The sequence below is a fragment of the Juglans microcarpa x Juglans regia genome, chromosome 7S (genome assembly GCF_004785595.1).
Source record: "Juglans microcarpa x Juglans regia isolate MS1-56 chromosome 7S, Jm3101_v1.0, whole genome shotgun sequence".
Lineage (NCBI taxonomy): Eukaryota > Viridiplantae > Streptophyta > Magnoliopsida > Fagales > Juglandaceae > Juglans > Juglans microcarpa x Juglans regia.
Genome location: NC_054607.1, coordinates 3,990,002 through 4,017,163, shown reverse-complemented (window position 1 = coordinate 4,017,163; position 27,162 = coordinate 3,990,002). Strand labels below are relative to the sequence as shown.

The following is a 27,162-nucleotide window of genomic DNA, read 5'->3' as shown; positions in this document are numbered from 1 at the left end:
CATCTCGGATTCCAAATAAATTTTTGTAAGAAAATCTTTTCCCTGTAAGTATAATTTATTTTAGGATATCAAATTATGGTTTTCACTACAAATCTTCAAGTTCTTCGTTTTGAGTTATAGATGACTATTATTTTTCTATGAGAGGTATTCCAGAAATCATCGTTTTGTGTTCGTTCAATAGAAAAAGAGTCATGTTATAGATCAGTTACTGTTTTACCACACACCCCACACCTTTTTATCTTTTTCAACTTTATGTCACATCCAACCATCACCTTCAACCTCTCTCTCCCCTCAATCTCTTTATCTGACTACTCTCTCCTTCCTCACTCTCCTTAATCTCTTTGCCTGACCTTTTTCTCTCTTCTCAAGCGCTTTCTCTCTCTCTTGACTTTTCTCTCTCCTCAAGCTCTCCCCGGTCTCTCTCTCCTCAAGTTTTGTTAAATGAAAGAGTAGAACAAAAATAAAAAATAAATCCCCACATGTCAGGTGTGGGGTGTGCCCAGTATACCGGGGCTCGTGCAAAGATTTTTCCATAAAAAAAGCTCCACCAAAATTTACAGTAACCCTTTTAAACCATGTTGAGATTGTGATGGAATAGAGGCATGCTACCCACCCCTAGTTAATTGAGAAGCAAGGAATGACTATAATTGTATTTTAGAATATTAATATTTCTTGCCAATAGCAAATATAAAATAGAAATATTATTATTAAATTAATAATATTTTTTTATTATTTTGATTAATAGATGAATAATCCAATGTGTGAAGAAGTTTTGCGTGGAATAGTTAAATGTAAAATCATGTAATATTATACAAATTATGACTTTACATTTGGATAATCTAATGTGAATGCTCTTAGATGTAAGATCATTGATAGTCTATCCAATAGATAATAATGATTTACTTTAAAGCCCAGTTTGGATAGTGAAAGTGTTTCATCTCATCTCATCATTACAATTTTTTCAAATTTTCATACAAAATATAATAAATAATTCAATTTTTTCAAATCCTAAAATAATAATAATATTAATATTAAAAAATAATATTTTAACAATATTTTATTCAACTTTCATTTAAAATTATATCGTCTCATCTCACTATTCAAACCACACCTAATTGAATATTCATTTTAGAGAAGGTACACTTGACCTTGTCTTGTTGATAATGAAATTCTATCTTAATTTATTCTCGTTGGACCTCAAATTTTCCAAATATTTGGGAATAGAGCTTTATCAAGAGCAAATTACTAATTTAGAAAGAGAAAAAAAAATCATAGTATAAACTATGAAACCTATGTATATAGTTAATATATTAATACTTGTGGTTTTATTTTTCCAAATGAAAATTTATTTTAATATTCTTTCCAACTCCGTATCTAATACACTGGACATTCCTTTGCAGAATATCATGGCAAGTGGCAGCAAAATAAACCCACCACGTTTGCTTAAAAAAAAAAAAAAACCCTCCACGTGTTGATTCGAAACTTCTTTGGGAACTTTTTGTGCTTCCTTGCATGCACCAGCACCGCCGCTTAACCTCGGTTATAACATAAACCTGACTATGGTGGAAACCAAATACCCCAAGTGTTTTCTCTCTCTTTTTTTACTGTCCCTTTCCCATCCCTTCTCTACAACTGATCGCTCTCTCTCTCTCTGTAACACTGCTTAGGACCTTCAATGCTTGCCGCTGAGAAATGAATGTTGGGTAACGTAAATACTATTCTGCTGTTGAAGTCTCCTAATTCATGATCATCTTTTTTTTTTTTTTTTTTTTTTTTTTTCTCAAAGAAATTTAATTATAGATGCATGTTTCACTTGGGTCTTTGAGTTGGAATATTGCTGTGTCTGAATTTTTTTTTTTTTTTGATAGGGTTTTCTGTGTCTGAATTGGGTTGCTGTAGTTCGGTTCCTCTTTCAGTCTTGCGTTTTCTTTTTCTTTTTTTATAACAATACATATATTCGTATTATGGTTAGTTGTCTCAAAGAGATGTTGTTAGACTCTTGATCTAGAAAAAAGGCGGCTTCGGAAACTTTCGTGTGCTCAACCCGTGATTTTCGGAAACCATTAGTCAAATTTGTTTGCTTATGATTTCAGTTTTTTTTTTTTTTTAATAAGTATATTGCGGTAAAAGATTTGAGGAGAAAAAAAATGGTATCTTTTGTTGCTTGGGTAGAAAAAAAGGAGGGAGTTTTGTTTTAGAAGCTAAATCAGATCGTATGAAACGATCTGAAGCGTCGTTTATACAGAAAATTGTGAATTTTATGCTTACGGATAGTTGGTTTTTGGAAACAATGAAATTTTAGAGCCTGTGGATCTGAGGCCTGCTTCTTCTTTTTGGTTATGGTTTATTTAGTTTTGATTTCTCCAAATTAGCTTGCAGGTAATTTTCATGTAATGGCTTTTATGGTAATTATTTAATCGAAATTACTTTGTTGGTTGGTTTATTTCTATAATTGGGATCGTCCTCAGTTATTGCACCTATTTTGATGCCGAAAAGAAATGAAGTCTTGGTGGGTTGTGTTTCATGTTCATCAGTTGCTATTGTTTTTCAGTATTCATGATATTCCCGTCTATATTTTGACGATCTAAATATTTCCCCGTTCTTTTTTTTTTTTTTTTTTTTTTTGTAGATGCTCTCCAGATGTGATTTGTTCTTTAATTTAGGCAGATATCAATCGAGTTTCATTAACTTGATCGGAAAGGGAGAGCGCAACTGGGCTGAGCTGATATTTTTGTTCTGCTGGCCTGTGAATGGGAATCTTTGAAGATATGGGTTTTTTCGGTGATCTTGAATTTCTTCCAGCTCCTCCTGGTGAAGGAGATGCAGTTCCTGAGCGTGAACCAGAGGTGGCAGTGGAGGATTACAGTGATGATGAGATGGATGTTGATGAGCTTGAGAGGAGGATGTGGAGAGACCGGATGCTATTGAGACGGCTCAAAGAACAGAATAAGGGAAAGGACGTGGCTGACAATGAAAAGCAGCGTCAATCACAGGAGCAAGCTCGAAGGAAGAAGATGTCTCGTGCCCAAGATGGCATCCTGAAGTATATGCTCAAAATGATGGAAGTTTGTAAAGCTCAAGGTTTTGTGTATGGGATTATTCCCGAGAAGGGCAAGCCAGTGAGTGGAGCCTCTGACAATCTGCGAGCATGGTGGAAGGAAAAGGTCAGGTTTGATCGTAATGGTCCTGCTGCAATTACCAAGTATCAGGCTGATCATTCAGTCCCTGGGAAGAGTGAAGAGTGCAGTGCAGTGGCATCCACACCCCACACCTTGCAGGAGCTCCAAGACACGACTCTTGGATCACTTTTGTCAGCTCTGATGCAGCACTGTGATCCGCCACAGAGGCGTTTCCCATTGGAGAAGGGTGCTTCACCACCATGGTGGCCTACCGGGAATGAGGAGTGGTGGCCTCAACTTGGGTTGTCTAAAGATCAGGGGCCTCCCCCATACAAGAAGCCTCATGATCTGAAGAAGGCTTGGAAGGTGAGTGTTCTGACATCTGTGATTAAGCACATGTCCCCGGACATTGCCAAGATCCGAAAGCTTGTTCGTCAGTCAAAATGCTTGCAGGACAAGATGACTGCCAAGGAGAGTGCCACTTGGCTGACCATTATAAACCAGGAAGAAGTGCTGGCCCGGAAGTTGTATCCTGATAGATGCCCACCCGTGTCAGCTGGTGGGAGTGGGTATTGTGTAGTCAGTGATACTAGCCATTATGATGTTGAAGGGGTGGATGATGAACTGAATGTTGATATGGACTGCAAGCCCTGCGATGTCAATCTCTTCAATATCGGGGCTGCTGGGCCTAGAGATAGGCTTGTGATGCCGCCAGGGGATCCACAAATAAAGGGAGAGATCATTGAAATTGACTCAGATTTCACTCAAAAGAGGAAACTCCTGTCTGATCAACCACATAAGATGATTGATCAAAAGATATATACCTGTGAGTACTCCCAATGCCCATACAACAATTACCGCCACGGATTTCTCGACATGACTGCGAGGAACAACCACCAGCTGAATTGTCCATACCGGAGTAATTTTTCCCCAATGTTTGGAACGTCGAACTCTCAAATCAACAAGGACAAGCCAACAGTCTTCCCTCTACCCTTTGGCCAACCTAAGCCAGCTGCTCCACCTGCGAACCAGGCAAACCAGACTCCTTTTAGTGTTTCCGGACTCGGGCTTCCAGAAGATGGACAGAAAATGATCTCTGATCTCATGTCATTCTATGATACTAATCTTCAGCGTGATAAAAGCATGAATCCTGGGAATCTCAATGCTACAGAAGATCACAACCAGCAGCAGAAGTTTCAACCTCAGATGAACGAGAACTGTTACAGCCAGGGGGTTATTATGGGGGAAACATGTCTGATGAAACCAACATGACCATGCATCATGCGGTGTTTCCAACAACAGGAATTCAGTTTGATCAGTACAAGCCATTTGACCCTGCATTTGATGACATCCCCCCTGACAATATTGACGACTTCAGATTTAGCTCTCCAGTTAACCTAGCATCTGCCGATTATACATGGGATTCGATGCCAAAGCAAGATATCTCCTCGTGGTACCTTTGAAGAAAAAGGCAGAACATGCATCTTAGGTGTTTTATATGGTTGACCCTAATAGATAGGGAAGGCTGCATGAAGGAAAGAGCTTATCTCTCCAAAGTTCCACAGGATGGGTGGATGCAGCTTCTTCCTTTCAGAATCTAATTTTGTTATATATAAAGCTTGTTTTATAAGATGTTTAAAACCCCCGCCCCTATGAGCTTGGGTTGGTCTTGCAAGTCTAGAGGGCAAGGAAGCTTTCAGTGCAGTACTCAAGGGCCAACAAATAACTGGGAAGGACCAATCCGCACTTTGCTGCTATGAAATGTTTAGAAGTATATAAGAGTCTTTTGCAGAAGTTGGTATTGCCATGTAACAAAATATTTAAATTACCTGTTTCTCTATGTGTGTGTGTGTATCCATGCATGCATGTATGTGGTTAGTTGTTACATTCATTAAGCTGCAGTTTGCTTGTTATGGGCACTACTTAATCCTCCGAGTGATTCATTTTCTGTTCAATTATATCTAATAGAAATGACCATAAATACTAATTCAGCTTACTTCCATAAGCATGCCCATCTCTAGCAGCCGGAACTTGAAGAAAATGCCATAAAAGAAGGTAGAAATTGGGGAATGTGAGATGTGAAAGGCTCTGGGCTCTGATTGGATTCAGAAATGAGTTGAGATGATTTTAGATGAGTTAAATAAAATATTGTTAGAATATTTTATTTTAATATTATTATTATTTTGAAATTTGAAAAAAGTTGAATTGTTTATTATATTTTATATGATAATTTGAAAAAATTATAATGATGAGATAAGTTGAAGTAAGTTTTCAATTTAAACTGAGGCCAAAAGGAAAAAACAACACCAGGCTGAGCTTGATGTGGCATCGTTCCGGCCAACTTTTCTGTTCTTTCTCTACATTTTCTTTTTACCTGGGCTCTACTTTTGTTTAATGCAAAGGCGTAATCTCTCCCCTGAGATGAGGAAAGAATGGAGTAATGATGATTTCCAAGCAACCAAAAGATTCAATACATGCTCATATAAAATGCAGTTGATATTTCATTTTTCTAAATCCCTTTCAATATTCATCCAAGTTAGCATCCAAACGGAGTTCAAAGTAAAGCCAACTGACCACACAACTCATTGGTTTTTAACTCATTGGTATTAAATTCTTGTATGGCCATAGCATTGTATCTTTAACTATCATTTGAATAAAATTTTTATAGTTTGACATAAACAAGTTGTCGAATTACGTAAATCGTATATATATATTATATTTTTTATTTTACTTTTTCTCTTATTTTTCATAACAGTAATCAGTCTATAGACAAGTTAAGATGAAAATTCAATTCACATTTTGATCCTCACGAGGCATTAATTGAAGAAGAACGTAGGAAGAATATCTTACATAAGTACACTTTATAATGTCTTGATATAATGCCTCATGAGCTTTTAGTTTGTGGTCCTTTCCATCAACCAAATTGTTTATACTACGATGGAACATCAGCTCATTGATCTTGATAGGACTTCATCTAATTTCGCATAAATCAAAATCTATCCAATAAATCGATCGAAAAAAAAAAAAGACAGGCCTCTTTCAAATTTGGTTTGAAATTTGAATTAGCAAAACTAAGGAATTTATTTTTGCACCTCGAATTTGAATTGTGGGAAACAACATATAGAAGGACAAAGTTAGAGCAATTTAGGTCCCGTTTGGATGTTAAGTTGAGTTTTGTGAGACTCACCTAAAATAAGTTTAGATATATTTATATGAAATTAAAAAAAGTTATAGATCTCACGTGTAAAAAAGTGTTGGGTTAGAAAAAAAGTTATAGGTCCCACATATAAAGAGGTTTTGAATTGAGATGCGTTTAATGATTTGAGAATTAAATATTTGGATGTTAGACTCAATTTAAAATTATACTGAACTGAATTGATTTCAGTTCAGTTTAAATTCCAAATAGGACCTTAATAATTTAACTCTTATGGCAAAATTGTTACAATGAGTTATAAAAAGAAGGTTAACCTGATTAACTCGATACGAGAGCCGAATAATCTAAATTGATACCATGAAAAAGATGTCAATTTATGTTTTACATATTGATGTGTTAGCTATTATAAATGGTAAAATTTTTAAAACTTGAAATTCAAATTAAAAAAAATATACCAATAAAACGGGGTTGTCACTTATTATATATAATATTGTACGTAAAACTGTACGTGCCTGTAACACTATTATTTTTTAAATGTATACTTTAGAAAAATGAACAAATGAAATTAAGCACAATTAAAAATGAATTAATATCTTAATATTTCATTAATTTTTTTTAATAAAATACTTCCAATTAAAACAAATCATAAGACGTGCATGATGCATCCATGTGATTAAAAATAATTTAATATTAACAAACAAATAAAAAATAAAAATAAAAAAGCTTGCGTTGCATGAAACTTTACCACGCACATCCATCTCTACTCCAATCTCCTTCTTCCACTCCTGCTGCTTCTTAATTTTCTCTCACATCCAAAAACCCTAATCCAACCCTCCAATTTTCCCAATTTTCATCGTCGAGTTGAAGGCTAACTCTCTCGCAAATTCTTCATCCATGGCGGAGGTCATGAACGTGCCCCACGACTCTCTCGACCAATCCCCAAGCCCTCCGCTGACGATGAACCGCCTCCGCCTCCACCACAGACGTCTCGTAGAAGGGAGAGAGACTCGAGGGAGTTGGATCGCCCTCCGAACCGCCGTGATTACCACGACCGAAACACATCGCCGCCGCTGCCGCCCCCGAGGGAGAGAGACAGGGACTACAAGCGCCGGCGTAGCCCCAGTTCTCCGCCCTACCGCGACCGCCGGTACTCCTCTCCTCGCCGCTCGTCTCCGAACTTCAAGCGTTCGAGGCGTGGGAGCCCCCGCGGTGGTTATGGACCGGACGATAGGTAAGGGAGTAAATTTGCTCCTTTTTATTTTTATCTTTTGTTTTCCTGGTCATCGTCATCATTGTTTTGGCATTTTTTTGGGTTATTAGTTTGTTTGAGTGATTATTTGATGCATTTTTTTAATGCTTGTGTCTGAGGATTCTTTGCATTTTTAATCCGCAAAGAGCTTTTTTTTTTTTTTTTTTTTTTTCTTTTGTAACAAGTTAAACTTTATAGGTAAAAAGATGGCTAGCCAAACGTTTGGGAAATATATTAGAGATACACCTAAAACAGAAACTAGAACTGGGTTAAAAAACAAAAGAAACTAGAATTGTGCTATGGTTCTGCTACTTCCCAACTCAGCCCGCAGAATATAGAACAAGAATGGTAAAGAAAACAGAAGAACAATTCAAGAACAAACCAAGAATGCAAGAATCAGAACCAAGAAACTACTTCTCATTTCTTGGAAGAGATTTTTGAGCACTCTCCAAACTCCAAATAATCAGACTAACTTCCAGAATGAATAATCCTTCCTTCTCAGTTAGTTCTTATATCTTTGGCTAATTACAGTAAAACACATCGATTATTACATTCTTTTACAATCAAAACGCTGACTGCGACACCTTCACAATCCGAAACGCACCGTGTTGCGGTTGAATGAATAGTTTGACCATGTGGTTTTTGGGAACTGTTAGAAATGATTTGTTATCGATGGTGCGATTAACATGGTAGTAGCGGAATGTATCTGTGTTGTGGTTCATGACTATCCTTGTCATCATTGGTCTGGGAGAGCTAGGACCTATCATTATGTGCCCATGGATTTCCCTATCCTTATTAATACTACCGTTTACTTATAAAAAAAAAAAATGTGCCCATGGATTTGAAGAACAGCACAATGCTTTCCATCAGATTTTGGAATGTCTATGTTGTTTGCAGCCAAACAAAAAGTTATATGATGTGTTGGAGTGGTGGGAATATCATCAGATGCATAGGCTACTGTTTCTTAGAGATGGGTTGTGTTCTCTGCAGCAGACAAGCAAACATGGGTGTATTTTAGCCTCTTCCCTTGTAAAAAAAATGATCTGGAAGGTGTCACTTTTACCTCCAAGGTTTCTCCATTCCATAATGGACAGAAGAGTTAGAGCTTCTGACCAACATGTGTTTCACATACATATTCCTTTGAACTTGACAAAAAAATGTTACAGAACAAAGTTTGGGGGGGCAAAGTGACAAATATATTCTCCCATATCTTTGTTATGTTGGATTTGATTTTTTGTTTAATTCCTGAGTTTTGTCATTTTCAAAAAGAAATAAAATTTTTCATTTTGCATGCTTTTATTGAGTTCTTATTCCATAGGCAAGTTGGACTTCTCTCTTCTTATTGGAGCAGCTCAGGATATAATCTCTTGGCTTGATATGATAAATTATCATACAAGTTAATTTTTTTATCTAAATGGATCGATATTTTGTAGTTTCATGGTTATTCTTATGTTGTGTTAATGATGGTTCAGGTTTGGCTTTGATTATATTGGTGGATATGAACGTGGGATGGGAGGAAGACTTGGATATGCTGATGAAAAATCTCATGGTCGGTTTATGAATCGCTCAGCAGGCACATATCAAAATGGACCTTCTGGTATGTAAGTTTTTGGGGTTATTGATTTGCCATTTCCTATTCAATTGGTAGTTTTTGCATTAATGATCATCACATATTAACGTAGTATATGCATCTTCTTTGAAAAGAAAAATCTCTCTGTTACGTATATCAAAGTTAAAATAAGCTTAAAATATGCATTCTAAAAGTTCAAATAGGAAAACAAAGTCAATGAGAAATCATAAAAAACACAGGCTGATCTAGATTTATGGGCGTCCCATTTAATAAAATTGTTTAGTTATTTCATGTTGCTTTTATCCCCTTTATAAGCATCAATTGACGGAGTAAATCAAATGCTTACTAAATACCATGTGAACAATATTACAATATAAGTCGGATGACAATGGGTTCTGTATCCATGATATTGGATTGATTATTATTGCCCCATGAAACTGTATAGCTGTAATGCCCTAGTCCCACAATTGGGAAAAAGCAATAACTCATGTAGAATGGGTTTGTTATAAAGGTAGTCATATGTGCCAAGTCTTACATTGGTTACTAGGTTAACTGGGCTTTAGAAGTGATTCTAGGGAAGCTTTGAATTGACTGTAAAATGGTATGTCCTTATGTTGTTTGTCAATATATTTATTTTTGCCTCTTTGGGGCCTTTTTTGGGCAGATTTTGAATCAAACCGTGGTGGTTATGCAGATTCGTCAAATGCAGGGAGTACACAGAGGTTAGGTTTCTAAATGTCTACTCTCTTGATTGTAAGTGGAAGTACATAATATCTCCTATGTTTCTGTTTTGCATGATATAAAGCTAAGTCTTGGCATTGGATCTGTCAGGCTGTACTATGTCAGTATCCTTCAGTGTTAGTGGAAAATGTAATACCTATGGACTTGGCTTTTCCCCTTTTTTCTTTTTTAATTTTGACAGAAATGTTGAGAAAATTAAGAACTATACAAATATTTGAATGCCATATTATGCTAGTTCATATTATTTGAGCACTTGCCTTCGTCATATTTGCAGCTTCCTTTTGCTGCAGAGTTACTTCGAGCATAGTGTTCTCTCCACTATTAGGAAGCCCTACTATTCGTCTCAATATATTATGTTTTCAACACTAAGGCTTTCAGAGATATACCCACCGTAAAAATCTTCTAATGGGAAAGCATTTGAACCTTAAAGGTGCCCAAAGAAGCTGTGCAATGGAAAAGATCCTCATCTTAGAGAACTTCTTTAGAGAGGATTATTGCGGGCTGGTTTTGTGCCTGTATACTGTAAAAATATTCATGAACAGTACATCTATTTCTTCACTTTAAATTAGTGCAATTTTTTCCCTTTTTTCCGGATTAAGGGCAGTTTTTAGTTGTTAGTGTGAAACACATTTGATGCATAGACACTTGAATTACTTGAAATCAGAATAGGGAGTTTGGTAAGTGTAGCTGTATTGAGATTGTTCTACTTCACTGGACGTGGTCCATTTAATGGTAAAAGATTAGTTGGATGATGGATGTTGAACTCCCCTTGACTAAGCTTTAAAGTAATGTTTCCTAGATTGTTTTCCAACTGGGCGGCTCCACTAGGAAGCTGTCATTTTCTTTTTTCTTGGAAAATTTTCCCATTCTTGTATATTTCCTGTGTACTTTGTAAGTTGAGCCTGGGCACCATGAGACCTTTGCGGTTTGGTAGCTCAAGTTTTTAACCACGTCCTGAATATTACTTTTTTGCCCTAGACAACTACAAGAGTATAGCTACACCCAAATACACTTGTAATATCGGGTCAGTCTTTTAGGTGGAGACGATGAGGTGATAATTTAATAGGAGCTGCATTAGAATATAAAGACACTTTGTCCAGAGACATTTGTGAATTGTTTTTATTGAATTTAGTTAGTGGGAGTATTTGTGTTTGTTCAAAATGAATCTTTTGAAGAATTTCCTATGATCATACTCCTCTGGATGCTAGAAATCTCACAACTAAAAATGCCTTTTTTTACACACCCTCTGAGCCGTGTCGAAGACATTTCTTAATTCTATTGAGCTTTAGAACCCACACAGTAGTCATACCTCATGTTTAGATGCAGACCCATTCCACCGCTGTTCCTATATTTGGAATGATCAAGTTTTGTTAGGCTTCTTTTGACATGGCAGTCTTTTCTTAACAAAAAGCATTTAACTGCTCTCACATTTTTCAAGTAGCTTCTTTGTTTCCTTTCCTTCTTTTGTTTCCCTCCTTGCGGTGCAGTGGGTTTGTAAATGCTGTTTTGCTATAATTGATGACAGGTAGTCTTGCAAATGCACCACCATAGACAAATAGGTAGCATCTTCCATATGGCTGCAATTTGAGAGTTGCCCCTAATACCTTTCTAAGAGGCTAAAAAATCACATACCCTTTCCGGCATCACCCACGCTAACCCCACCCGTGCTAAGACATCTGTCCATAAGGCCATGGCAACCTCACAATGTAGTAATAGATGGTCAACGGACTCACCGCTCTTCTTACACATGTAACACCAATTTATAGCGATAATCCCACGTTTCCTTAGGTTATCTATAGTAAGAATCTTCCCCAAAGATGCTGTACATACAAAAAAAGCTGCCTTCTGAGGTGCCTTTGTCTTCCAAATGCTTTTCCAAGGGAACGAGACTAAGTTGTGCAAGGTTAAGGAATGATAGAAAGAGCGAACCATGAAAACTCCCTTCTTCGATGGACGCCACCATATCTTGTCTTCAACTTCCCCCGACACACTAGTGGAGTACACAAAATAAAAAAATGCTGCAAAGTCTTCCATCTCCCAATCTTGTGCATCTCTATGAAAAGTGAGGTTCCATTGGGAAGAGCCATTGGAATAGATAATCATATCTGCGATAGAAGCTTCTTTCCTTCTTGCTAAGCTATAAACTTGTGGATAAACATCCTTGAATGCCCGATCACCACACCATAAGTCATGCCAAACTTTACCTTGACTCCGTTGCCGACTTTGAAGCAAGTATGTGCTGCATAAGTGTCCCACCCTCTTCTAATATGTTTCCAAAGCTCAACTCCATGAGGTCCACTCACCGCATTAGAACACTACTCTCCCCAAGATTCCCCGTGCTTCAAAGCAATGACGGTTCGCCACAAGGCCTCCTGTTCTTGGTGATATCTCCATAACCATTTGCCAAGCAAAGCTTGATTGAAGGTTTTCAAATTCCGTATACCCAACCCCTCCTTTGATGGGGGTACAAATTGTGGCCCATTTCACCAAGTGAAATTTAAACTCATCTTTGATCCCCCCCAAAGGAAATCACGTTGAATTTTCTCCATGCGATGAGCCACCTTAGTAGGGAGCGGAAATAAAGAGAGGTAATATGCTGGTACGTTAGACAGAGTGCTTTTTATGAGAGTCACCCGACCCCCTTTTGATAAGTAGATCCTCTTCCAACTAGCTAGTTTCCTCTCCATTTTTTCTATTACATCGTCCCAAATATATTTCGATTTGAACGCCGCGCCTAACGGAAGGCCAAGATATTTCATGGGCAACTGAGTAATCTTACTCTCCAAAATGGATGCCAGACTCTCCACGTTGGTTACATGTCCGACTGGCACTACCTCTGATTTAGCCAAATTCACCTTCAAACCTGACACGGCTTCAAAGCATAATAAAAGAGCTCGCAAGGCTCAGATTTGCTCATGTCTGGCCTCGCAAAAGAATAGTGTATCGTCAGCAAACAAAAGGTGAGTGATGTTAAGCAAACCTGGACTTGCCTCTCCCACTGAGAATCCTGATATGAACCCTCCCTCTACTGCCCCTGAAATCATCTTGCTGAAAGCTTCCATCATAAAAACAAAGAGAAGAGTAGAAAGAGGGTCTCCTTGTCACAAACCTTGGGAGCTCTTAAAAAAACCTTTGGATGTATCATTCACCAATACAGAGAAATAGGCCGTGGAAATACAATGAAAGATCCAGGAACACCATTTAGAGCCAAAGCCGCATCTCTCCAGCATATAAATTAAGAAACTCCAATTGATATGATTGTAAGATTTCTCCATGTCTAGCTTACAAAGGAGTCCCGGCTCTCCCGATTTAAAACGACTCTCCAGACATTCGTTGGCTATAAGTACCTAGTCAAGGATTTGCCTACCATGAACAAAAGCATTTTGAGGCTTCAAAATCAAGCCTTCCATCACCTTACTCAGTTTGTTCGCCAATACTTTGGATAAAATTTTGTATAGCCCACCCACCAAACTATTGGGACGAAAATCTTTCACTTTTATAGCACCGGGCTTTTTAGGAATGAGTGCTAAGAATGTAGTATTAAGGCTTCTCTCAAACCTCCCGCTTCCATGAAATTCATGAAAAACTTCCATGATATCATCTTTAAGCACATCCCAACACATTTGAAAAAAAGCCATAAAGAAGCCATCGGGACCTGGGGCTTTATCGCCCGCCATAACCTTGATCACCGACCTGACCTCTACCTCGTCAAACGGCCTCTCGAGTCGTTCCGCAACCTGTGGGTCAAGAACATCAAACACCAACCCGTCAAGTCTCGGTCTCCACTCAAATTGTTCCGAAAACAACTTATCATAGTAATTGACAATGTATCTGAGATCTCGGTATGGTTGGATGAGACCGCCCCATCTATCAACATAGTATCTATGGCATTGTACCGCGTATGTGAGTTGGCCACTTGGTGCATCTATCCCCTTCCTTCAACCATGAAGCTCGTGATTTCTGATGCCACGATATTTCTTCCAAAAGAGACAGCCGATCAATGTCTGCAATCACTTGGGATTTGCGAGCTCGCTCGGTTTCAGTGCAAACCCTCTCCTCTTCCACGCCCTCCAAATTCTTAAGCTGCTCCATTAAAACAGATTTCTGACTGTCCACATTACCAAACTCTTGTGTATTCCACTCCTTCTAGTCCTTTTCCAAGGACTTTAATTTGAAAGCCATCTTATAGCTAGCATTACCATGAAAATGGTAAGAAGACCACCATTGTCTTATTCTGTTTAGGAAACCCTCTGACTTCAACCACATGTTCTCAAATTTGAAATACTTTGGACCTCTTCTAATGCCCCCACAATTCAAAAGAATGGGGAAATGATCTGAATACAACCTGGGAAGTCTCTTCTGAATGAGATCCGGATAGTGTACCTCCCATTCCGTAGAGATTAAAAATCTATCTATCCTCGACCAAGAAGGAAGTTCACGGTTGCTAGACCAAGTGAAGGAACCACCTGCAAGAAGAATATCCTGCAAATTCTGTTCGGAAATGAAGTTAGAAAAATCTACCATGGGTGAGTTGAAGCCCGAGCCACCTGATCTCTCGCTCGGGAACTGGGTGACGTTAAAATCACCTCCAATACACCAAGGTAAGTCCCATATACTGTTAATACCAGCCAACTCATCCCATAGTAGCCTTCGAGACCGTTCAAGATTAGGCCTATAGACGCCTGCAAAAGCCCACTGATAGCCATCCATGACATTTTTAAACGAGCATGCCCCACATAATCCCCCATGAAATCTTCCATTTTTTCCACCACCACCCTTTTATCCCACATAACTAGTATGCCCCCGGAAGCTCTATTGGACGGTAAATAGAGCCATCCCACATGCACACTGCCCCACAAACTCCTAATGGTACGAAGAGAAATAAGTGCCAGTTTAGTTTCTTGTAAGCAAATAATGTCTACTTTCCAACTTCGAAGAAGGGACCTAATAAGTAGTCGTTTATTCACGTCATTGATCCCTCTCACATTCCAAGACAAGATTTTAGGCTTTATTAACAAGAGAGACGTCCATCCCTTTTGCTCTATCTCGCCCCGAGGTTCCCTCCTTATTATCATAGTTTATGGAGCATTGCAATCGTTTCAATTCTCTCTCCTTTTTAGCAGCTGACTTCAGTACTGTGGAACGACCAGCTTCCATGGCTACTAGGAGAGCCATGAATTGGTCTTCATACGCTTTGCATGAAATTCCCACCCAACCATGAAGCTCCTCTACTTTTTTGAATACCCAATCTGATGCTCGAGGTGCAATTTGAGGTGGGAGCATCTGTAGGGGTGACGGGCTACCCATATCCTCATCTTCACTGCCCACATAATCCCCGTAAAGACTCAGCTGACTGGTGCCCGTCTCCTTTCCAGTGATAGAATCCGCTCCCACCAATACAGAAACCACATCTTCCTTTCTTGGTTCCAAAAACACCTCATTTGACCCACCCCTAGCTTCCTCATCTTCAATCGGGACTATCTGTGTCTGGTTCGAAGGCAGAGGCTCGCCAACAGTAGCCAGAGTAACCTCACCCATAAGCCCCGAAACTTCCATACCCTTATCGCTGCTCGTCGGCGACTCCACTGACGTCGGCGTGTTGGTTTGTGCACCGATACCCTTCATCGTGCTAGTCTGTGCAACATTTGAGCCAACGCCGACACTAAGGATGTCGCAAATCCCTTCTACATGGACACTAATGGAAGAGCTTAGAAATTTGTTTTTCAATACTTTACTCTATTGGTCGATTGTAATTGATTTTCATGGCAGGTCTTTTCATGATTTTCTTGTATCTCTAAGCTAGACATTGCGACCGTGCTCATGTATATGTCCCGTATACTTGGACACTCTATGTCTCTCTTTTGATCAATAAAAATTTGTTTACCGATAAAAAAAAAAAAAGTATGAAGTTGGCTTTTAAAAATTAAAAAAAAAAAATTAATCTGATGCATTATAATAATTGTTTCAGGGAGGGGTTGATGTCCTATAAGCAATTCATTCAGGAGCTTGAAGACGATATCTTACCTGCCGAAGCTGAGCGTAGGTATATTCTGGAAAGTAAATAAGTTTGAAATGGTTTTTCATCTGAGCTTGCACTAATTGATAGATTATTTTTATCAATAAATAATTTGCGTATTGGATTTTAGGTATCAAGAATATAAATCAGAGTACATTTCTACTCAGAAACGTGCTTTCTTTGATGCTCATAAAGATGAGGAATGGTAGGTTCTCTTCTTGTGGTGTTGAATTTAGCTGTCTCTATTTTGACTATTATGGTTCATTGATGTACAAAATTATAATATCAGCTGTTTATATAGATATAGATTTTCCTTTTTTACTAATTAGATTTATCTGTCGATGAAGGTTGAAAGACAAGTATCATCCGACCAATCTACTTACTGTCATTGAAAGGTGGGTTGTACTAGGTTATCTGTTTGGATTTTTTTTTTTTTAAATAAAAAAGAACACAATTCTTTTGGCATCATTTGATCTTGGTATGGTTAAAAGGTTTGTGTTTGTGAAGGGTTTTTCTGTGTGTACGTGTATTAACATGTACGTGTGCGAACACAAATACGAATTGAGCATACGTGGATTAATTTGTGGGCTAAATTGGCTTTAGAGGGTATTTATCTGGATAAACTCATCTAAAAGTCTTTGCTAACTTTTATGCCCTTTAGGAGGAATGAACTTGCTCGACAGGTGGCAAAGGATTTTTTGCTTGATCTGCAGAGTGGAACACTTGACATGTACTCTCTCTCTCTCTCTTTTTCTCAACAATAGAAAATGAATTGAAAAGGAGAAAATGATTAAAAAACAGAAAATTGGGTCCTGGCTATGATGCATGTTTTGAATTTTGTGATGCAGAACTCCTGGTGTTAATTCTGTCCCATCAAATAAATCAGGACTACCAAGCGATCAAACCTCTGATGATGAAGCAGAGGCTAGTGGTAATCGAAGAAGACATGCTAGGGGACCAGTTAAAGAAAACGATTTTTCGGCTGCTCCGAAGGCTCCCCCTGTCAGTTCTGAGCCTAGGCGGATACATATAGATATTGAACAAGCTCAGGCCCTTGTACGCAAGCTTGATTCCGAAAAGGGTATCGAAGATAATATCTTATGCAGTGTCGATAATGATAAAACAGGTAGTGGTAAGTCTCATAGTGGATCTGTTGGCCCGATTATAATTATACGAGGCTTAGCATCTGTTAAGGGCCTAGAGGGTGTCGAGCTTCTGGACACACTAATTACATATCTTTGGCGCATCCATGGTTTAGATTACTATGGCATGTCTGAAACTAATGAAGCTAAGGGTTTTAGGCATGTAAGGCCAGAAGGAAAGAGTTATGAAGAAACAACGAAATCTGGTACGGACTGGGAAAAGAAACTTGACTCATTTTGGCAAGAAAGGTTGAGAGGTCAGGATCCCTTGGAACTAATGACTGCTAAGGAGAAGATAGATGCAGCAGCTATTGAAGTTTTAGATCCACATGTAAGGAAAATAAGAGATGAAAAGTATGGATGGAAGTATGGCTGTGGAGCTAAGGGCTGTACAAAGCTTTTCCATGCTTCTGAATTTGTGCATAAACATCTCAAGCTTAAACACCCAGAACTTGTGATGGAACTGACCTCGAAAGTGCGCGAGGATCTGTATTTCCAAAATTACATAAAGTAAGTGTTTCTTTGTTTATTGTAAATGTCGGCAGTATTTTATGAATGAGATGATGAATACCTTATTATGTATGCAGTGATCCAGATGCTCCGGGTGGAACACCTGTCATGCAGCAACCTCAGGTATCCCTCATGCTGTATGTTATGCATGTCATGCAGTGACCTCCAAGTGGATTGACCTAATAAATTATCTTTCAGAATTTTCTTGGCCGCTTTACTTTCTCTAGCTAGATGTATCTAATGTATAGTTTTTGTGTACTTGGATGGTGCCTTTTTAATCATTACTGCCTCGTTTTTTTTTACAACTCCTCTCCTCTCAACTCATCTCATCTAATCATTACAACTTTTTCCAATTCTCACACAAAATAAAATAAACAATTCAGCTTTTTCAAATCCCAAAACAAAAATAATATTAAAAAAATATATTCTAACAATATTTTATTCAACTTTGTAACTTTTATCTCAATCTATCTCATCTCATTTCATCTTATCTGCGAAAACAAATGAAGCCTTAAGAGTTATCTTTCATGATGAATTGCATGAGCTATTTTCAGAAGGACAAGCCACAGAGGCGGAGACTGGGTCTGGATAGTAGATTGAGAGATGATCGTGGTAACCGTAGGGATATTGAACGGATTGAAAGGGTTACTGATGGTGAACGGTTTGATAGGACTGAGAATTCCCCTTCCCATGATCGACAGTCTAAACGTGGCATTCTCGAATTGGGGAATCATGATGAGTCAATGTATGATGCGTATAGCGGGCAAGGCATGAGTGCTGTCACTCCCTTTCCCTCAGATGTAACACCACCAGTATTTATGCCTGTTCCTGGTGCCGGGTTGGTCGCCCTTCCATATAATGCTTTAACCGTCTTCGACTGAAGCACAACTAATTTTGCAATTAATTTTAAATCTAACCTGAAATAATCATCGCAGGCCTTTAGGACCCTTTGTTCCTGCTCCTCCAGAAGTTGCAATGCAGATGTTACGGGAGCAGGGGGGCCATCTTCGTATGATGGAAGTGGTAGGAACATGCGGCCTGGTCCTAATGTTGGAGGGCCAACACCAATTCTTGCCCCCCTGCTTTTAGATCTGACCCTCGACGCATGCGAAGGTACATGTTTTTGTTTTGGAGTTCTAATGTTTGTTTGTTCACAATTAGACTAGATATGACCAGAAGCTTCTTTGCTCAATCCTTCACCTTTTCTTAATCTGAAATTGAGTTATTAAAAAGGCAGTAATTAAATTATTGTTAAGACCAGGCTCATGCTTTACCAATGTTGTGAAGAGAGATATTCTCTCGTAACTTTTTGGCAACTGGTCACTGATGGTGATTTGGGAACCTTTTGACTGATGTTTTTAGAACTCAACACATAATGTTATCATGGTGAATAGTTTAGGGTAGCACTACTAGATTGTTTAATTCCCGTGGCTTTAAAATTGTTTTGTTATTGTTATTATTATTATTATTATGTTGTTGTTGTTGTTGATGATGATGATGATGATGTGATGTTGGCCGGTGATTTGTTAATTTAGCTCTATAGTTTGTAGTTTCCAGTTCACCTTGTAGCTTCTATTGAAGTTTTCTGATTTGTGATTTTGAGAGTGAGCATTGTTGTATATACCTGATTGTGGTGTTTGTTATGATGGTGGTGCAGTTATCAAGATTTGGATGCTCTGGAGGATGAAGTCACGGTGATAGACTATCGGAGTTTGTAAAGCCTTCACTTGATACGTCCTTTCCTCCAATCGCACGATTGCATGGGCCTCTTCATCATCAAAGTATAAACTGATCTTTCGACATTATTCGCATTGGGTGCCTTTATTCTGGGTGGGAGTGATGGCTCCCATTTCCATCAAGAATTCCCAGCTTCTGTTTGCTTTGAGCTTTCGTTTACAGTAAGTACCCGGGGACTCGAGCGGATGACTTAGCATATGCTGCCAGATTTTGCCAGATCGAACGCCGTAAGATTTCTTAAATTGCCTTGTTATTGGGTGAATGAGGTATATTATTGATTACTAGGTGGCGCATTGGGTTTGTTCATTTCAGTTGATCCAAGTCTGAATTCTAGAAAATTTTGTGAATGTCTGGCCAAATTCACCGATGATTTGCTGAGTATAAACTATACTTTTATATGCAATTGGGTTGACATTTTAAGACCATTGGAAACATTACGGTAAATTTCGCTGATGCCTTAACGAGAAAAGAAAACATCCTCGGTCTGTCTTTATTGTTGCATACGTGCAGGATCATGCACCCAGTTGACGCAAATCTCTATATTTTTGCATGCTGTTCACCTTCACCCAGTGAAGAAGCAGCCAACTGACTGAATCGGAACAGCATAGCGTATAGAGAACTCGAAGTTGTGCCGAGAAAAAAAATAAAGAAACAAATTAAAAAGCATGGCAGGTTTCAACCAGAAGAACATGTCACAATCTACTGACAGCAAACATGCATACAGAATGAATGCAATGTTCATTGGGTAAAAGGATATGGAGGGTTACATATAACAGATGAGTTTCCAATATATGCTAACATGGAAACGCTGTATCTTTAGTGAGAGGAGGCTTTTGAAAGTCCCCTTCCATGTATTTTTTCTCATCCTTGATTTAATCCAACACTTGATCTGAAAACCTTTCAGAAGTTTCTATTGAAAACCCTAAAAAGGAGGAAAACCTTTTAAATCAGTCGGGCCCATTAATAGCAGATAAGCATGGGGATAGGGATTCTTGAAGTAACTAAAAAGCCTACATCTTCAGAATCTCAATACTAGGGATTAATTTTCCTGAATTTCAATCAAATCCTCGACCTAAAAAATTCTCAGAATTTCCAAATTCCAATATAATTGTTCTTGACTAAACTCAAAGAAAGGAAATGGTATGGAGGAAGGGGGGAAAGGGTTTCAGACTCGGGAGGAAGGGAGAAGGGGTGTCTCAGGCGCTCAGTGTTTAGTCATTTTCCATCTAAATGAAACAGCTTGTTTCACTGACTCTCTAGGCCACGAAGGGGACTGCAAACATTTCATTTAGATGATGTACACTTTAATCTCTCTTTAATCTTATAAATAAAAAGTATAGACTACAGTCACGTTGATCTAACACTTCTCTTTTATTTTTATGGTAGCAAATGATAATTTAGAGAGATTTTTTTTTTAACAAAGATTCATTCAACCATTCAACTACCTTCTTATTTTTCCTGAAAAACATAAGGTGCAAAGTCCCAAACGTACCTCATTAAACAAAGCAAAATACGAGAGCACAGTAGGTAGTTACTCAGGTATGCAAATGCAAGCATGAGATGATTTTTCTGCTTTAGGTTTTTCAGAGAATGTCTTGCAAACTGAACTTAGTCCCTCATTTAAGGCCGATATTGAGATGAGATGAGATGAGATAATTTTAGATAAAAGTTGAAAATTGAATAAAATATTATTTTTTAATATTATTATTATTTTAATGAAAACATTGAATTGTTTATTATATTTTGTATGAGAATTTGATAAAATTGTAATAATGAGATAAGATGAAACTGTTTTTGCATCCACACCCGGCCTTATTTATTCTTTTCACCTTTGAATAAAAGAAATGAACAAAAACAAGAAAGCAGAGAACATGGATCAGAGTTTTTAGACTCCCACCTACCCAGAACAGATCCCACCAACTAAGTCCAAACAAAAATTACAAATCCCAAGTATCCCCTCTGAAAGACCAAAAACTTCAAGCAGAATAAATAAAAGACACCGATGTTGTTGTTGAAGATTGGGAAGAAGTAGAACAAGACAACAACCTCTCCTGCCCAATTACAGTATCAATTCCACCCTCCATTCTCCTCGAGACACCAACCTGAACAGCCCCACCATTACCAGCTGCATCATCCAAAATGCCATTCAAGTTGCCATCGGCTTGAGTGCTGCCTGCTGCTTCGAATATCAAATCAATGTCATCCTCAAACCCTGTGTGATCGAACAGGTCTGTTAACTCACAGGGCTTTTCTAGGGGGAGGTTTTGAACTGGGAGGGGAGCAATGCTGCCGGTATCCATAAAGCTCCAAGGATCCTGCTGGTTGGCATGGTCCAGAACCACCATTGTAGGGGCGTCCATGCATGGAGGGAGCAGTGTATAATGAAGTTGATCTACAGCTATTTGTTGTAGATGTTGTGGTTGTTGCTCTACTTTTACTTCAGATTGAGTGCAAGAAATGGGAAGTGATTCTTCTGGTTGAGTCAAGCTGTGAGCACTGCAGCCGGGAATTTTCATCTTCAAGCGGTCAATGTAATTGCCGACATCAAAATTGGTTACTGCATTTGCTCCTCTGAACTCTATGGCTGCCATATCGTAGGCCGCTGCAGCCTCTTCCTGTGTGTCTTTGAAGACAAATGGTTCAAAGATAGAATAAAAAAAGGGTTAATGAGCTGATTAAGATGTTAGTTAGTTAGTTAGTTAGTTAATCACATAAACAAAGATAAATTTCTGATACTGAATATCATAAACCAGAAAGCTTCAAAAAAGAACAGGAGGGAGGGATTGGAATTCACATGTCCATGACAGTTTACCAAGTCTCATCCTTGCACATTATTGAGTTTCAAGTTTTTTTGCTGAAAATGTGTACCTTTAACTGTCATCTACCCCATTCTAAGAAAGTAAAATACTTTTGAGCAGCTTGTTCTAGCATCCCAATCTTTCTGGAGCAATGCTATGTACAGTCGTGAAGTGTAAAAATGTCGTGCAATCACTTTGAAAAAGAATGAGATTCACTATTAAAGAATTAATTTTTTTTTTCTTGTGTTTCATATTTATTCATTTTTTTCAAAGTGATTATACGACGTTTGTACTCTCACGACTGTAATTATCATTTCTAATCTTTCTAATCTATGGAATAACTTGATCATTTTACTCCAACTGAAAAATATGACAACCTCCCTTCTAAAAATGTATAATGTATACATTTATCTCGTTTAGTATTAGAAAAAGTATTGACCTTAACCTGACCCCGATGGATGTGGGAAGTGGATCCCTTTGTGTGTCCCTTCCATTAATGAAAGAGTACTGAAATGACTCAAAATATTCCTGGCTATATATGTAATGCAATTGAGCCGTACGTGGGGGCCATGAGTGCGAAAGATTTTTGGGCAGTGTGAATGTAAAATTTCGATCCCATAAACGTGTTTTGTACACCATTTCAGGCGTTTGGGCTTTGCCCTACAGACTACAGCAATACAAAGTGCAGCTGTTAGTTTTGCCGCAAACAATAGCCAGGCGTACCTAAATTAAACAGGACACATGCCCTGAGAATCCTCTTGCCAACTGCCAAGTACACATTCACACAAGCCCTCATGCCAATCACTTTCGATCGAGGTGTTGTGTTTGGTGTAGAAACTGAAACCTCTTTTTTTTTTTTGGGAGAAAGGACAAACCAGCAGCAGGGCTGCAGGGGCCTTGTGTCACGTGCCCCACTGCTGTCAACTGTTACTAGTTTATGACATTTTCTGCACTATTGCAGAAAGACAACTTGGGTCCAAGCACCGGTTCCAGCCACCGTATAATTGTAGAATATATAAGAATCCTACAGTTATTTAAAAATAAAAAAATATTATTATTAAAAAATTTCTTTTTTTTTTTCTATGTAAAAGAGTTTTGCTTTTACTTGTATCTTTATGACTAGTTTGTCTCAATCTCCCACTTTCTTCCCAATTTATTTACTTTTTTTTTTTTAATTCTTACCCTATGGTAAAGTTAAATCACTGTGTTAACTTTGACTATTGCAAACTTGGAAAAAACTTGTAAACCTGTAGAAACTGAAAAAAGTAACTTCCAAGTAAAATATTTTTATTAAAAATAATAATCGACTTTGACTGATACTATATTTAAACGTTTTCCTTAAAAAATATACGTGTTTTGGTCAGGTAAAGCTTGCAGCCACATCAACTGCTTGGAAATTGACGTGTAGCTTTAAGGAAAATGGCATCTGTCTGATTCATGTGATTTTGAAATTTTGAAATTGGCATTTAGTCAGCTTAAATTAGTTGGCGGTACTTAGTTTCCCATACAAAATCATATGGGATTGAGGATGGCCACAACTAGAGTTTTATTTTTATTTTTTAATTTTAAGAAAACTCATCTAAATTTTTTTTTGAAAAATAATTTGTATAGTTTTAAAATGGGTAAATCCGGCTTTTTTTTTTCCTGAAAAAAAAAATATACAAATTTGAGAACCACATGAAAAAATCAATCTTTTAATGGTAGATTCTATTTTTTTTCAATGAAATGCATGGAACTTGCACATCTTAAAATTATATCTAGCATCACTCTTTTTTTTTTAACATGTAATCTACCTAAATAAAGTTATAATTTGAATTATTGACATATACGCTTATTTTTCAAGAAATTAGAAAATGGAGAAATATATATATATATATATAAAAGACATGTCAATATTAATAAATACACCAATAATTTAAGAATTTTAATCTCAAAACAAGAGATGAATCTCTATAATTCTCATTCTCTCATTTCAGTCAATAAAATCTCCAAAGGATGGCTCTACAGCCACCCCGTTGGGAGCCATCGCTAATCTTAGAATTGTTTTTTTTTTCCTTCATATATGCATTTTTTAACATTTTTAAATATTTTTTTAAAAAATAAAAAAATCATAATATTATTTAAAAATACATACTTAATCATTAAATAAAAAAAAAAAAAAATTGGGAGCGAGAGCTCCAGCGGTAGCCCCAGTGAGAGCATTGACAATGGATTAGCCAAATGTCAATATAAGTCCAAACTTTAGTTAGATGTGAGAAAAAGCCTCCACATTGGACTAGCCAATGATCCAAAGCTTAAGACTTGAGCTAGAGTAAATCTTAAATCCTATCCAAACATAGCTAGCTACTATTCACAATGGAAAGTAATATTTTATTATTTCATTACTTCCCTCTCTCTTTAAATGGTAAAACATGCATGGCATGCACATTATTTCTACTGATTACGAATATTGATAGAGTAAATATATTATTTCTATAAAGCATGAAGATTTAAGAAATATATGAATTGTATTTACAAAAAAAAATATTATATTATTATTTTAACTTTAAGATAGTTAGTCTAATATAAATTCATTTAATCAAAAATTAATATTATAGCTAAAAATTAAGATTCTAGCTAAGTCATTACCAATACTTTGAGACATCTATCATTTTCCAATCTCCAAAATTCAGGGTTAGTTGTGAGAGACAAAAATAATTCGGTTACCAGCGTTATCTGCCCTATGTACTAAAGTCATATCTTGCACAGAACCAACCGACAAAGATAGGCCAACAAGAAATGAAATAAAATGTCAATGATTTTAAAAGCCTTTACTGATCTCTGTCCATTCACGTACGACCCCCCCCCCCCCCCCCCCCCCCCCCCCCCCCCCCCCCCCCCCCCCCCAAAACCCTGTTCTTTTTTTCTCTGTTTTTTTTAATGGAATTCTTGTAAGCAAGAACCCTAATTTCATTGTAAAAGAAAGAGAGGAGTTTTAGAGCTTACTATAAGTTCCCAGATACAGATACTTGTTCCCTAAAACTCTTCCAATTCTTGCTTCCCACCGACCATTATGGTGATGCCTGTCAAAATTCAACAACTAATATCAACTCACCAAGCCTTCAAATCCAAATTATAATTATATTGACGGGTTATTTTGCACGTAAATGCAGTAATATTACTTATCATCTTTTTAATTATTATTCTCCCATCATCCTTAATATTATATCAATTGATCGTTGAGAACTGATGAAAAGATTTTGTGTCAGAATAACGTATGGGATTTGGTTGAGGGCAATAAGATGCAAATGGGGTTATAAAATAATGTCATTCATTATCTTTTATTTTTTTTTTTTATCTTTTAATCATGCCTGATGTTGTATCAAATAGCAAATGAAAACATGATGATTTAAAGGATTATGAATAATAACATTAAAAACAACACTTTTATGATTTAAAGACGACGTATCATACCTGGCCACACCACGATATTTAGAAACACCTCTAGAAAATCCACTACTCTGTCTTCTCAATGTTGCCAAATATTCTTCCTTGGAAACTGTCTGCATTTCTTCAAGTTCCTTCGTGTATGTCTCTATCTGTATTGCATATGAAAATTGTATTCACAAGTGAAATCAAAATTTATATTAAAAATAATATTAATTAATTAATTTTTGTACCGGGAAATTCAAGGTTGTCTCGGGGCCCCAATACTTTAGGGCAGCAAGATCATAGGTGTGAGCAGCAGCCTCCTCATTATCATATGCCCCTACACATTTTACAAAGTTAATACCAAACCATCCCTTGTGAAAAAGAGACAGAAATCTCATGACCTAAGTAAAGAAAATTATAAATAGAATCTCTCTCTCTTCCTCTCGCATTTCTTTTTCCAAACAGGAGAAAAAATTAAATAAATAAATAAATAAATATAAGAATAGAAAAGATTTAAGAAGTCAAAGATTGGAAATTTAAAAAAGAAGATCATGCAGAAAGCACTCACAGAGACTTACCCAAATAAACTAAACAGCGGCAAAAGTGCAAATGAACGTTGCAACGACAGGAATAAAACATAGTCAGACCACAGAAGAATATATAATCATAATAAATAAATAAAAATTGTGAGGAATATAATATTCGAAAAAAAAAAAAGATTGCCCGATCTCCTTGATCACATATCATTTTTTTTTTAAAAAAAAAATTATAATTTTCATGAAAAGAGGAGATAATTACCTTGTCGTCCTTTTCTGTTTTGAATGTTATTCCAGGTACTCTTATCCCAGAGGTGAGCCTCAAACCTCCCAGTCCATCTATGTCTGTTGATCACTCAATAATTTCGTAACATGCAGATTAACGAAAACCCAATAAGCCAAAACGAAAGAGGGAGAGACAGAGAGAGAGAGAGAGAGAGAGAGAGAGAGAGAGAGACCTGGTGACTCCTCTGTAAATTGAGCTTCTCCTGCCTGAGATTGAGCTGTTTGCATCCTGCTTGCATTTCTCTGTACTCTTGTTTTTCCTGGAACGTTTGGCTAATTTGGACTTCTCTGATTTGTGAAAAACACCAGACCCAACACAAGAAGAAGAAGAAGAAGAAGAAGAACAAGAAGAAGTTGGAGACCTCTTCATCTTCCGGGTCTTTCTGTGATCTCTCCCTTCCCACAAACAACAAACCAATCTAGAAGGAGAAAAAAATGGATATCTCTCTCTCTATATATCTCTTCTCTTTTATGAATGAATGGCTAGTAGTAGGAATAGCAGTGGCATTTTGGTAACCTAAAGTGGTTTACCAAAACAGGAAGCTAGAGACATAGGACGGAAGGAAGAAGCATGGAAATGGAGAATGTGTCGAAAAAAAAAAAGCATACAATTACAGGGTGGGAGAGTGGGGAGGTTTAACCTTGGGTTAAAGTTGGAGCTGGTTTAATCAACCTTGAGTTAATTAAATGCTCAACACTTGGCTTGGAGGTGCAGCCATGCTGCCAATGAGATTTGGTCTATATTCTTTCTGGATTTCAATAATTTTTTTTTTTTTTTTAAAGAAAATCTATCTTCCCTTAAATTTCAAAAAATTGAAATACAATGGGCTTATCTGGCTTTCAGATGCATCAGTTACGTAGCAACTTTACTACCATGAATTGTGAGGAGGCATC

The 27,162-nt window shown here is 37.4% G+C and overlaps 3 protein-coding genes across 4 annotated transcripts; 2 read left to right on the top strand and 1 right to left on the bottom strand.

Moving 5' to 3' along the window:
* Window positions 1–1,545: 1,545 nt before the first annotated feature.
* On the top strand, window positions 1,546–5,046 carry LOC121241032 (ETHYLENE INSENSITIVE 3-like 1 protein). The gene is given in 3 exon segments (XM_041138616.1): window positions 1,546–1,703; window positions 2,664–4,356; window positions 4,359–5,046. Coding segments are annotated over 2 exon segments (1,830 nt in total). The 5' UTR covers window positions 1,546–1,703; window positions 2,664–2,750; the 3' UTR covers window positions 4,583–5,046.
* Window positions 5,047–7,005: 1,959 nt separating this feature from the next.
* On the top strand, window positions 7,006–19,663 carry LOC121241152 (serrate RNA effector molecule-like). The gene is given in 15 exon segments (XM_041138795.1): window positions 7,006–7,204; window positions 7,207–7,504; window positions 8,995–9,119; window positions 9,757–9,814; window positions 15,802–15,876; window positions 15,980–16,054; window positions 16,197–16,244; window positions 16,511–16,579; window positions 16,698–17,501; window positions 17,579–17,624; window positions 18,056–18,339; window positions 18,437–18,501; window positions 18,504–18,572; window positions 18,575–18,614; window positions 19,159–19,663. Coding segments are annotated over 15 exon segments (2,154 nt in total). The 5' UTR covers window positions 7,006–7,167; the 3' UTR covers window positions 19,220–19,663.
* Window positions 19,664–21,048: 1,385 nt separating this feature from the next.
* On the bottom strand, window positions 21,049–26,901 carry LOC121241281 (ethylene-responsive transcription factor WRI1-like). Of its 2 annotated transcripts, XM_041138983.1 has the most exons (7): window positions 26,442–26,901; window positions 26,246–26,328; window positions 26,026–26,034; window positions 25,696–25,784; window positions 25,490–25,614; window positions 25,022–25,098; window positions 21,049–21,861 (listed from the first exon to the last, which is right to left on the bottom strand). In XM_041138983.1, the coding sequence occupies exons 1-7, from the start codon at window positions 26,636–26,638 to the stop codon at window positions 21,215–21,217; spliced, it is 1,227 nt and encodes a 408-aa protein (XP_040994917.1). In that variant the 5' UTR covers window positions 26,639–26,901; the 3' UTR covers window positions 21,049–21,214. The 2 variants fall into 2 exon arrangements, with proteins under 2 accessions (XP_040994917.1, XP_040994918.1); XM_041138984.1 differs by lacking the exon at window positions 26,026–26,034.
* Between the last annotated feature and the right edge of the window lie 261 nt (window positions 26,902–27,162).

Excerpts from the sequence above, each read along its gene's own strand:
- LOC121241281 (XM_041138983.1), bottom strand. The coding sequence starts at position 26,638 with ATGAAGAGGTCTCCAACTTCTTCTTGTTCTTCTTCTTCTTCTTCTTCT. Across the intron at positions 25,615-25,695 it reads AGACAACCTTGAATTTCCCG|ATAGAGACATACACGAAGGA; the intron begins GTACAAAAATTA and ends TATGCAATACAG. Across the intron at positions 21,862-25,021 it reads TCTGTATCTGGGAACTTATA|ACACACAGGAAGAGGCTGCA; the intron begins GTAAGCTCTAAA and ends TTGTCTTCAAAG.